Source organism: Perca flavescens, chromosome 16 (genome assembly GCF_004354835.1).
Source record: "Perca flavescens isolate YP-PL-M2 chromosome 16, PFLA_1.0, whole genome shotgun sequence".
Taxonomy (NCBI): Eukaryota; Metazoa; Chordata; class Actinopteri; order Perciformes; family Percidae; genus Perca; species Perca flavescens.
In genome coordinates, this window is record NC_041346.1 from 9213652 (window position 1) to 9226896 (window position 13245).

A 13245-nucleotide genomic window follows, 5' to 3' on the forward strand; every position below is an offset into this window, starting at 1 on the left:
AGACTGACTGCCTTGGCCTTCCTGGAAAAGGTTTGTGTGACTGATGTTTGAGATGTGATTTTTAGTTTCCAACTTTTGTTATGTAACAGGAAGGCAACCTCTGCTGAGTTGACACAGCTGTCCATCTGGAGTCAGAGTCCCACTGATGGAGCAATCCAAAAGTTAATCCTCACCGATGATTCTTTTTCTAACGCTGTCACGCTTTAATTAATTAACGTGGGCATACGCATCGCTCCAAAATGTTACATATCTATTTTATTATGGCGTATAGCCAATAACCTACACACCAGCATCTTTATGCCTGTCCGAAAATCACCTGTATAGAAATGTGGACATAAACATTTATACCACATTTATGCCCATACATATGTTCAGCCAGGGGCCAGAAACCACCACTGTTAGATTAGTAGCAGTTTGTACCTTTTTTTAATGAACTATCCTGTATGTTTTTTTTGTTAATCACCCTCATTGCTGTTTTCACATTTGTTGTGATTTATCCATTTTATCTCAGTCTTTCTTAGAATTACGAATTCTTATTACTATTAAATAAAGGATACACAGGATGTGACCGCCACATGGCATTTCTAAGCTATATGCCTCGACAATGATGTGCATCTCGTGTCAAGATTTTGAATGTTATTTGGAGATGTGAAAAAAAAAAACAAGCTGCATATTGATTGGTATCCCTGACATATGTCAGTGTACTGTATCAACCAAAAAACATAATTACAAAAACAATATGGTTCTTACACAAACCACTAGAAATATTGCCATGTTTATTTACATACTTCAAACGTGTCTTTTTTAACAGAATTATGTAAGATATTAACAGTCGAGATTAATGTCATCAAAGCGGTTATGTTTTGCTACATGTAATCCAGAATTTCTGTCTCCATCTCGTTTTCACTGCCCTCCGACGGCAGGAACTCCTCGTCTTCATCTTCTTCTTCTTCATCATCCTTGTCGTCGTCCTGCACCTCTTCATCGGAATCCAACTCTTTCCCTGGGTATTTGGAAATTTGGGTAGCGCGTCTGCGCTTCTTCGGGAGGGCTGGCAATGCTGAGGGAAAGAAATACCATCAGTTAACTAGAAAAGTGCCCTCAAAATAGAGATTCAGAGCCAGGTGTGTCTGGGGACATGTGGGTGGGGAACAGGGAGTCACTTTTCTTTCAGATGCAGAGAATAGTGCAATGCCAATGTCCTGGATCCGCCTAGCTGTATAAACTTGATAAAGAAACAAACAGGACAATAAGTCCAAACTTCTCAAATTCAAAAATGTTTTGTAACCAACCACACTAAATTTAACCTCCGTCTCCCTTTCCAAACATAGAAGAGTTGAATCGCACTCATTTGTCCCTCCCAGCTCCGTTACAGTCAAGATGGTGGCGAAGTAAACAAAAACAGGGGTTTATCTCATCATTACATATCGGTCTGGAATTAATCTGCAGATGCTGCGGTTCAAAATGAGACCAAACCTTGCTTCCTTCCTATCCATTGTGGAGTGAGAAAACGCCCAAATTGTGGCCTGCAACAGACTAGGTGAGGCATGTTTTCAAGCCTAGCCGGTTTCGGTTTTACCAAGTGACCGCGTTCACTGGTGACTCAGCCAAATGCGTCATGGTTGCTCGTAGCGACAGAAGCGGTCGAAAACACCAACACGTAGATGTCCTCGTTAAAGCTTTTCATTTTACGCGGCCAGGATTGCGCGGTCGATAGAGCGGGCGCGCACGTAGGGTCGTGCCTCGACGCAGAAGGTCCGGGGTTCGAGTCCAACCTGGGACGATTTCCTGCGTGTCTTCCCCTTCTCTCTCCCTCTCCCCCCCTTTCATTGCTTTCCTATTACTGAAGGCGGAAATGCCAAAAAAAAAAAAAAAAAAAAAAAAAAAAAGTTTGCAAACCCTTGACTTCAACTCATCAAGAATCTTCTCCATTTTTAGATTATCCGTTCACGGTGGAGGCACGCAAGAAAACATTTTCTTCACAAATTCAAGGTAACAGCAAGTAATTCATATACAGATGATCATTACTGGGATTGAAGTATTCATTTAATATCTAGGTATTAAACAACTGCATATCTCACGAGTCTTCTTGTCCATAGAAGCGCTGTTAAAGCCTAATATGACAAGCCAACAAAACAATCAATCTTTTGTCTTGGTTAAAATGACAAAAGTGTTCAATGCTAATGTCAGCATGCGAACAATAACAACGCTAACATTCTGCCTCGCTCCAGCACCAGCGCTGGTCACCCTTTTGTCCATGTGTCTACGGTAAGAGGAAAGAGCTTTATCAGTGTAACTGTAGAACTGTTACAGTGCTCATATTATGCTCATTTTCAGGTTCATAACTGTATTTTAAGGTTGTACCAGAATAGGTTTACATTGTTTCATTTTCAAAAAACACCATATTTTTGTTGTACTGCACAGCTCTCTCTCACTGCTGCAGATCCTCTTTTCACCTGGTTTCTGTTTTAGCTAAAGAGTGAGACCTCTTTTCATCTTCTTATGTACTATCTTTGATTGCACTCGCACATGCTCAGTAGCTCAGATGTAGAGCATGTCAGCTAGCTAACTCTAGAGACAGTAAAAGAAAGCCTGTTTCTCCAACTTTGGTCAGTTACAGGGCAGGATTAGCTGGGAGACTTCTAAATGAGGGCGCACATGTAAGTAGGTCTTTTGTAGATTATGGTGAACTTGTGTGTGTTGTAGCAGTGCTTTGCTACTGAGAACGACGTAGCATGCTAGCGTTAGCATGCTAACGCTAACGCTACGAGCTAACGGTTGTGGTTAGCCAGCTCATTTCGGACTGTGACGTCACAGTCACGCCGATTTTGAACAGCTCACTAGGAGACTGAAGGCAGGACACGTTCAGGAACCGTATCTCACTCAAAACACCATGGATGGATTTTTTTCAAAGTTTGTATGTGTGTGGAAGCACCAGAGACACAAAAGAACACCCCAAATCCCAGAAAAAGTGTTTTTTTTCATAATATGGGCACTTTAAGAGGTTATATCACAATAGGTTTACGTGGTTTAATTTTCAAAAAACACCATGTTTTTGTCGTACTGCACATTGCTGCAGCTCCTCTTTTCACCCGGTGTGTTGAGCTCTCTGTTTTAGCTACAGAGTGAGGCATCTCACTTCTGTTCCATCTTTGTTTGGAGTCACACATGCACAGTAGCTAGGTAAGGACTACTAGCCAGTCAGAAGCTGAGTATGAAGGCGTGGCCTGACAGTACCTAGGTAAGGACTACTAGCCAATCAGAAGCAGAGTATGAGGGCGTGCCACGCTAGCAGCTAGGCGAGCATTATAACGTGTGTTACAAAGTGACGCACGTTTGTCTCTGAAGTAAAGGCTGGACTACAATAGAGCTGTTTGGAGCAGTTTGTGAACAGTGTTTTCTGTTGGAGATGGTAAGTCCCTTTGGGCTGGACTTTGGGCTTTTTCACTTTGTAAACCACAAAAAAATATAACACAATAAATTAAAGGGGAAAAGCCAAAAAGCATAATATGAGCACTTTAATGTGTGACCACATGTCTCCATACAGTGATCCTGAATGAGGGCAGCCGTTCTTGGTCTTGAGGGATATTCTGCGTACCTGGTTTCTGGGCTCGGATGAGCTTCTTGATCATGGCAGAGATCATGTCCCTCAGGTGGTCGGTGGTCCCGAGGCGACACCAGCCGTCCCGCTCGTCACACACCTGCTCATCGCCCTTCTGCTCAATCACCTTTTTGATACTGGACCCACACACACAAATAGCTGCAGTAATCAAGAACTATAATCCAGTACTATTACACATTCTTAAATGGGCCCCTCTGCATGAAGAGTACTTTTACTGTTGGTACTTTTTGATGCAAATACTTTTGTACTTTTACATAGTAGACTTTTGAATGCATGAGGTTTATTTGTAACAAAGTCATTTTACACTGTGACATTACTACGTATACTTAAAGGAATACGCCACCGTTTGTTGAAATAGTGCTTATCGAGGTCTACCCTGGCTGTAGATAGGTGGGCCAATGAATTTTTTGTGCATGCATTGTTTTAGTCCGGTGCAACACTGGCAGCGCCGCCGCTAGTTAGCTTAGCGTAGTGAATGGAATCCTATGTTGCCGGTTAGCATGTTGTGAGTAAAAGTAAGCCAACAAAAGACAAAAAAAAAAAAAAAAAACCTAATTACTTGCACTGAGACAAAAAAAATGCATTGGCCCACCTATCTACAGCCAGGGTAGACCTCGATAAGCACTATTTCAACAAACGGTGGCGTATTCCTTTAAGTCATTCTTCCACCTTTGCATCCAAACCACAGCAAGAGGGACAAATGGCCATTTGTTTTACAGTAATTGCCTAAGACTTGATTAGTTTTCTCTTTTTTGGACACATAACTGTAGGGATAGGCGGTATAAACTGTATAGAAAGTACACCGGTATAAATTCACCCTCTGGTATGAATTTTGACTATACCGTACTATATTTGTTGATATTGATTTGTTGTGCAGCCCTAGTCTGCATGCACATTTTTTCAGACTAACATGGTTGAATAATGAACAGAGCAGCTAATATTGGCAGCGAGAGCAACAAGTTAGCGGCCTGCCAAGTCGTCACTGCACCTTACTCTCTGCTGCGCACTGTGTGTGTGTGTGTGTGTGTGTGTGTGTGTGTGTGTGTGTGTGTGTGTGTGTGTGTGTGTGTGTGTAGGAGAAAAGCAACAGTAAATAACAGAAAAAACTCACTTCGCTGAAATAGGAAACACTGTGCTGCAACAGGTTTCCTTTAGTTTAATAAAAGGTATTCATTTTTAGGATTCTGTTATTCTACAGTGTTCAAGGACAAAACGGATATTTAAATCCCAAAATTGAGAACCAAATACCTACCCAACAACATCTGAATATTTGGGTCCAGCCCTACTGTTGCTATGTGAAATGTGTCCTCGTAATACACTAATAGCTGCCATGCCATGCATAATATTTAAATTTTAAGAAAAAACAAATACCATGATATATACCGTTATCGTCTGTGCTTCAAATTATACCGTGACGGAAATGTCAGGCCACACCATCCAGCCCTACATTTAGGGCTGGGTACCGAACGTCGATACTTTTATGGTATCGGAAAAAAAACTTCCGTACTTTCGGTGCCAAATTTCGGTTCCAAAAGCGTCTAAGCGCGTAAGCGCAAGCTTATCTGTCCTCTCTGCATATTGACACAGAGCGGAGCTCCGACCGACACATATAAACACACACACACACGCACACGGAGAGGTGCGGATGGAGTAAACTGTCTGCAGTTTTGTTAAAGTCACAGAGTCACGGTTGGTTTCAAGTGTGGTTACAGTTTTTTAAAACTTCACGCAGACAGCGTTTGCTGCGATCTGATATTAATGGCGAGCCGAAAGCGTTCGCGGTGCTGTTTACGTTACACTTCCTCTTAGACAAGCAGCCACAACGGTGGTGTCTCTGCCCTGATGACTGACTGACATGCTGAGCTTGCAAGGCAAGGCACTTTTAATAATGTTACTCTGTGTGAGCAGTTTTACCAGAATTTTTTAATTTTGATAACTGTTTTGATTCACAATTAAGATGGAAACTAAAAGCTTTGTGTTTAATGTATTTTTGTTGATGTTGAAATGGATTTTAAAACATATGGTATCGTAAAAAAAAGTATCGTTAGGAATCGGTATCGAAACTTTGGTATCGAAATTGGCACCGGATCGAAAGATTCTGAACGATACACAGCCCTACCTACATTAAATCATATTTGAGACAATTTAAGGCCTTTACATACACTTCATTCACCAATTCTTAGGACTTTTCCAGAAAGAAACAGTGCATGCTCAGCACTTTGACGTACCTTTCCACATCCAAATCACAGAGCTGGTAAAACATCTGTCTGTGAGGAGGCAGCATGCCTTCTCTGAATATGTAGGATGCCTCCTGTGGAGATGAAACAGAGGTCTGTTGGTCTGCAGCAGATATCATACAGATTGCGCCGAATGAAAAGTTTTCCATGACTGTGATGGGCAATCCCTTCCCTCGTCCATTTTAGACTTTGTCAGAACCGATAAGACAACCCCTTATTATCTTAACCTTTAAGTTTACAGAGATCCAAATTGTTTTGGGAATGAAAAAAACTAATATATATATATATATAATTATTATTTGAATAAATACAGACAAAATAGAAAAGCCAACCATAAAATCAGTTTTGCCATTAAGCAAGAAGAGCTTGAAACTAGCATGTTAGCACCATCGCCCAATAATGTCCCATTACTACAGGAGGTGATACTGAACACTGACGGACCTTCAGCTGGTAAGAGACTGGGACGGGATCTCGACTGATGCTTGGACCCTCCTGAGCTGGAAGTTCCATCACACTTGCTGCCTGGGGACCTGGAGGAAGGGAAAAAAAAGCCACAGCACTTTTTCCAACATGTCAGTTTACCTTGGCAACAGCAGCGGAACTGGGGAGATTATTGGGTAATATGTTCCCACTGTTTCAGACAGGACACTCGCACCAAGGTTATAAAGATTGATTGCAGCCATACACATTTTGGTTTGGTGGCGGGGCCCTGGAACATATCTGAGCAAGCTTGGCACAGACTAACCCCTGAGGACAAGCCTCCCCTGGCAGAGCTTGAGACTTTTAATGAACACATATTAAAAAGAAATTTAGGGAGAGTTTCATCAAAATAAATCCACAGACTCACCAGATTTGTTAAATGTGATAGGCAGACTGTAGTTAAGGGCACTCCTCTTGGCTTTGACCGGCATGTCAGATATAGAATACCCTAGAAGTGGGGAACAGAGAGGAACCAACGGTCAGTGTCAGGCAGACAGGTCTTGACTCAAAAAAAAGGATGTTGTACAAAATTATTGATTTGGAACAGCACTTAATATCTGATGTCAAAAATAGAAAGCGCCCAGTAAGTCTGCACAGAAGTCCGTAAAAAAAAAAAAAAAAACACTTTGAAAACATACAGTAACGGCCTCAGGTTGTTACCGTGCTTGGTGCTACAGCGGATCCTGAAGTCCAGCAGCTGGTATTGCTTGGAGTCTGTTCTCTTTCGGGGGTCATAGCCCAGCTTCACCCACAGACTTCTCCACGGCCCGGTCACCTACAAAACACATCGGTTTGGTTAAAGGAAAGGAAGGGACTTCACAAAATAATCATTTGTATATATCAATTACTTACCAGTGTTACCTTGAACGCCTGAAGAATGACTTTGTTTTTCTCGTATGTGTCCATGGACCCCACCCCACCCCCGCCCATTACTTCAATTCATCAAGAATATTCTGTTTTGGGATTCTTTGTTCACTGTGGACCCACAGTGGACAATGGACCCATTATATATAATATATAATAGATATATAAATGATAATTTTTGTAGGTGAAATATTCCTTTAACTTATTGTACATTTGGACAGAACAAAATGTTTACTCTCCCTTATCATTTTTGAGCACATTTCTTTTGATCTAAATAGGACTTCATGATGTCATTAAAGCAAAGAACAGACCGTATGAGTCACTGTACAAAGAGTGGACAAAGCATGAACCCTCGTACAAGAAAATGGAATTAAGAAGAGTAGCTTTGCAACAAACACGGCCTTTGTGAAGCTCATAGTATTGACCGAAAGGAAATTTTCTTTACAGCGAGTATTCAAAAAGGCGCTTCACAGCCCCTCAGTTGCATTGTTATACATTTCCTATATTTTAGTCCCAAATAAATAGATTTCAGTAAAAAAAAAAAAAAAAAGAGAGTTCTCTGCGCTTCTGCAGACCATAACAATCCGGTGTAACCAAGGCAGGACAAAACAGTGTAAAGTAACAAAAAATTGCCAGTGCAACACAGATGTCTTCTTACTTGATAGTTTTATTTCTTAAGGTGCATAACAGTGACTAACGTTTCGATGTAATCCTACATAGAGTCCTGGACTCTGGTGAAGATGTAATCCTACATCGAAATGTTAGTCACCGTTATGCACCTAAAAAAGGAACACGCCGACTTATTGGGACTTTAGCTTATTCACCGTAACCCCCAGAGTTAGACAAGTCCATACATACCCTTCTCATCTCCGTGCGTGGTGTAACGCTGTCTGACGGCTCCAGCATTAGCTTAGCCTAGCATAGATCCTGCAGGTGAATGGTTCCAGTAATCCTACTGCTCCAAATTGTGACAAAATAACGCCAACATGTTCCTATTTACATGTTGTGATTTGTATAGTCACAGCGTGTACACAAAACAACATAACATGAGACACAGCCGTCTTCTAACAGTAAACAAACCCCAAACTATATTCTCAGGCAGGCTTGCGGCGAGCATATCACTCCACCAAAGTACTATATTCTTCCGCCTGAGAATAAAGTTCCAGGTTTGTTTAGGGATAGAAGGTGGCTGTGTCTCTTGTTACGTTGTTTTTTGTACATGCTGTGACTCTATAAATCACAACATGTAAATAGGAACATGTTGGCGTTATTTTGTCACTTATTCGGAGCAGTAGGATTGCTGGAACCATTCACCTGCAGGTTCTGTGCTGGCCTGATGCTGCTGGCGCCGTCAGACAGCCTTACAGCACGCACGGAGATGAGAAGGGTATGTATGGACTTGTCTAACTCTGGGGGTTACGGTGAATAAGCTAAACTCCCAATAAGTCGGCGTGTTCCTTTAAGAAATAAAACTATCAAGTAAGAAGACGTGTGTTGCACCGACAATTTCTTGTTACTTTAAATCTATTTCAACCTCCATTTGAAGATATTCCTGTTCAGCTACTGCAAAGCAACACCTCACTGAGGCTTCATGCTTAATTTCCATTTAAGATTCAAAGTTTCAAAATATATCTGAACAGCGTTTATTTTTTCCCCTGAAATGCCGCCCCCCTCTCCCCCCCCACACTCCTGTGTCTACACGGTGTCAGCTCAGCTCACCATGTAGTAGGCGAAGACGGGCAGCAGCAGTTTGAGTTTATCAGGGTGGATGTTGATGTTGGCCTTGACGGCATTCCGGGACCAGATGGGCCGGCTCTCAAACATCTAGTGACACAAAGTGGCTTGAGATAAGATAAAAAGTCATACATCTGTAACATTACGCAACATCCGACTTTTCCGACTTCAACCAGGTGCCATTCCTGGAAAGAAAACCGTTGTTGTATGTAGGTTGTATGATGGTATGGCTACACTAAAGAGTGATTTAAATTTAGTTTTATTTTAGTATGCACAACAAGAGAGAGAGAAAAAAAGAAATACTATTTATATATTGTCAACAGAACAAGGGGGTAAACTATTCTTCTTTATCGATTACTCTATCAATTTTTTCCCATATAAAATCTCATTATATTTAGAAAATGACCATCACTATTTGGCTGATTTCCCTATTAATTAAGATGATTAATGTTCAATCTAATCAACGATTTCAGCGCTACAATAGACGGCAAAGGATTGTCAGCCTAATATTACTTTCAGTGTGACTTATTTACTTGATTTTAGTAATTTACATTTGCAGTTTGCCATTTGTCAAATGTGCCCTTAATTAAAGAGCCAGCATCGATTTCCATCTGGTGAGCCCTGGATTATATTTTGTCTGGAGAAGCCTTTCTATGGCCAGTTTGGATTGCTGGCACTTGTAAGTTATTGTCCCTTCTGTCTTAATAAAGGACTTAACTTAATTCAGAGTGCCATGGATTTCCTAATATCTTTTCTAAATTATTCTTCACATTACACTAGTGACCCTGGCCATCAAGAGAGCGTGTTTTGCTTTCAGTAACCAGCAGCCATTATTACAGCAGCAAACATACTTTTCTCAGTTGTTCTTCAGCCTGCCTGTCACTCTCCTTCACGGAGATTCGTGCCCAGTTGTCCTTGGCTGCCTCCAGGCACTCGGTGGGCACAGTGGGCTCAGTGAAGCTGACAAAAATGGCGTTGTGGGGCCGTCGAGCTCGATTCAAACCAATAAAGTTCCTGTTGTTACCGAATTCCTGGCTGTAAACGGAAAGGAGGAGAAATATTATAAATATATTCCTGATAAGCTGCATCAGCATCACAGTGACATTAAATATGTAGGGTTTCCAATATTTTTGTTTAAACAAGACAAATAATTACACTTGACAAAAGGGAACTAGCAAAAACTGTATGGTTGACGGAGTAAATGATGGTTTTCATTTCCCCACAGAGCCCTTACTGTGACTTTTGATAGACGTCGGGCCGGTAATAATAATCCACAGGACAGTCGAGGCGTGAGAAGATGGCCGGGGGAAGAAAGAGGGGCACGGGCTTCTCAAAGAACTCTTGATTCTCTGATTTGCGGAGGATGATTTTGTCGTACAAAGAAGTGTCTTTTCCACCTTCTGAGTGCACAGCTAGGCACTGAAAGTCTGCCATCCCTGCAAAAAACAAACACTTAATCAAAAACAGCTAACCTCATCTATTTTTTTTTTTCCATGTCACTTTTTTTTTATTCTTTATTCTGAGATGTCCAAACAATGTCTATATGATAATAAAAAAAGTGCGTCAACATATAACATCTCAGTGTTCATCCGTAGTGAAAGGAAAGAAAACGTCAGACTATGAGGACTTTAAATCCAACCTTGGAATTTGTATGTCGTTCCTATGACTCCAAGTATATCCATGTGGATCTCGGCGTCCTTGGGGTCCTTTTTCCGAACCCGTCGCCGCACTCTGAGTACGAGGTTGCTTGATGGGAAGCGGTTTCCACACAGAGGGTGACAGAAAGGATCCTTAGGTCGGAAGCGTAGCTCAAGACGCCTGTTGGGGTGAGCGAAGGACTGTGGGATTCACAGGAAATGTAGACAGGTATCAGATTAGGGCAGTTTAGCTACAGCCGTGATGATGAAGATATGACCAGAGCAAATATGTTGACAGTTATGTACTCACAAAACATCCACTTGACTAATCTGTGTTACAAACCACCCAGGCCCCTTTTGAACATCAGTGGTGCATATTTCTCTAAGAAGTTACAATTAAACTACGGCTATTGCGGCCCCTGTGGGTCAGGGCTTCAGGGCAGTTGCCTGCTTAAAAGGTACAGCGTTCTTTTGGAAGACAGTAGCTCAGTCTATAGGCACTTTTGGCTCGGGAACTGAAGGGTCAAGTCCCCGGTAAGTACGAAGTGTGGACTGAAGTCTGGGGAGGACCGGTAGCTCCTGGGCAAGTCACCGAACCCCCGACTGCCCCGAGCCCCCTCCCTCGGACATTTCTCCCCTTATGCATGTCTAGGGGTACTGTTTGTGTATGTGTGCATGTGTGTGTGTGTGTGTGTGTGTAATGAATAATAACAACAGAGTATAATAAATGAATTCTCATTGAACGTTCCTGCTTCGTCTTCTTTTGTTAGGGGGACAGACGTTTCTGAAACACTGAAATGTAGCATTTTGGCTAACTATCAAGCTATGCGATTTTAAATTCGAATAACGTTACTTCAATATTACAAAGTATTAGAATTAAAATATATAGGTTCATATGACATTATATAACTATTTGTTTGGCAGTTTATGGCACGTAGCTCGATAATTTAACATACATCAAAGTGAGGCATGAAACTACAGAATGACGTAGCTGGCTAGCTAAGTTAACGTTATAAAATCTAGACGAGACTTTGTGAACTGTAACGGTGACGTTATTAAAGGCTTAGTGTCGCAAATTATTTTCCAAAAACTGAAAAAATGATGAGGGTCTTATTTGAGACATTTCACATTTTGACTTGCAGTAGGAAAAGCACAGCTGAAATTGATTACCTTAACGATGGCTCAGTTCCATCTAGTGTCCCAGTAAGCTATTTCAGTGAGTCAGCATGCACAATACCAGGACCTCTCTTAAGTGGAATGCAGCCATCATTAATGGTTTTGAATACACCTGTGCTTTTCCTACAACTATGACATGTCTGCCGTGAAAAAGGTCCATTATCCCTTACCCTAATAAGCACAAGTGGTTTAGCAGCTTCATAATTAATTAAGGACATTGTGTATGGGGAATTTGGGACACTAACTGCACGTAGCTATACCCCATGGGGTAGATAATAAACAACCAGGCCTGATAACTACAACAGTCTGTCCCAGTTGTGAGTTAGTGTGCTTACTTTAGACACAGCTTTTTCCCCTCCGAGAGTCTCAAGCATCTTGTCAACACTGGTAACCAACGCCGGATACTCCACACACACCAGTTTCTTGTCCTTCAGCTCCACGCTGGACGAGCTGCCGGGAATATCTGCGTCTTCAGTCTGACAGGAAAGAGTCAGTTCTTTCAGAGTAAAATCCATCTTACACTCCCTTAAATCCGCCATAGTGTCTGTTTTAATTGGGATATTCCCGCAGGCATAACACTGACACTAGCTACATAAGAAGACCCGCTCGTGTACAACAGCGCGAGTGTGTGTGTGCAAGTGCAAAATAACGCCGGGCGGAAACGCAACCGCGCACATATAGTTCCGCATGCATACATTAGACTAGACCAGTGTTTCTCAACGGGGGCGGAACCGCCACCCAGGGGGCGTTCAGAAGATGATGGGGGGCGTTGGAAGCATTATTTTGTAAAGGGGGGCGTTGACCCAGTAAGCACACATACGTCGGCAAGTGGAAGTTTTCCCTTATTAATAACAAAGCAAATGGTGGCTACTTTGAAGAATATAAAATATAAGATATGTTTTCAGTTATTTCACACTTTTTTGTTAAGTACATAATTCCATATGTGTTCATTCATAGTTTTAATGCCTTCAGTAAGAATCTACAATGTAAATAGTCATGAAAATAAAGAAACACATTGAATGAGAAGGTGTGTCCAAACTTTTGGCCTGTACTGTATTTTTCAGATCTCTCAATTGCCATGATGACCAAGATATTCAACGGGGAAATGTGGAAAGCTGCCATATTCCCAGTCATTACTTTGCCAAATCATCTGTGGTAAGTTTACAAAATCGTAATTGAAAATGGGAGTAGGAAGTAAAGAGAGGGCAGCATAAAATGACATCTTTGGTTCAAAAGTAAATACTTTTTAAATAATTGTGATTACTATGAAACCTTGATGTTAGCCCTTTTAGAGAGAGAGTTATGGTATTTTTTTACGGGATGATTTATAACATGCTATTTAAAGCTTTAATTTACAAAGTGATCTAAATACATATTGTCAGAATTGCACTTTAACAGCGGTTGAGGCTAGATGGGATACAGCTACGGTGACGACAGTTAAATTTAGGCACCAAAACGACTTGTTTAGTTCAGGAAACAGATCGTGGTTTGAATA

The 13245-nt window shown here is 41.4% G+C and overlaps 1 protein-coding gene across 1 annotated transcript; it reads right to left on the bottom strand.

Moving 5' to 3' along the window:
- Nucleotides 1–740: 740 nt before the first annotated feature.
- On the bottom strand, nt 741–12427 carry gtf3c5 (general transcription factor IIIC, polypeptide 5). The gene is made up of 11 exons (XM_028601477.1): nt 12086–12427; nt 10577–10775; nt 10172–10373; nt 9789–9972; nt 8923–9027; nt 7000–7114; nt 6707–6787; nt 6301–6389; nt 5851–5933; nt 3599–3738; nt 741–1060 (listed from the first exon to the last, which is right to left on the bottom strand). Exons 1-11 carry the CDS (start codon nt 12287–12289, stop codon nt 867–869), a joined length of 1596 nt encoding a protein of 531 aa, XP_028457278.1. The 5' UTR covers nt 12290–12427; the 3' UTR covers nt 741–866.
- Between the last annotated feature and the right edge of the window lie 818 nt (nt 12428–13245).

Excerpts from the sequence above, each read along its gene's own strand:
- gtf3c5 (XM_028601477.1), bottom strand. The coding sequence starts at position 12,289 with ATGGCGGATTTAAGGGAGTGTAAGATGGATTTTACTCTGAAAGAACTG. Across the intron at positions 7,115-8,922 it reads CCGTCTTCGCCTACTACATG|GTGACCGGGCCGTGGAGAAG; the intron begins GTGAGCTGAGCT and ends TGTGTTTTGTAG. Across the intron at positions 1,061-3,598 it reads CATCCGAGCCCAGAAACCAG|CATTGCCAGCCCTCCCGAAG; the intron begins GTACGCAGAATA and ends TCTTTCCCTCAG.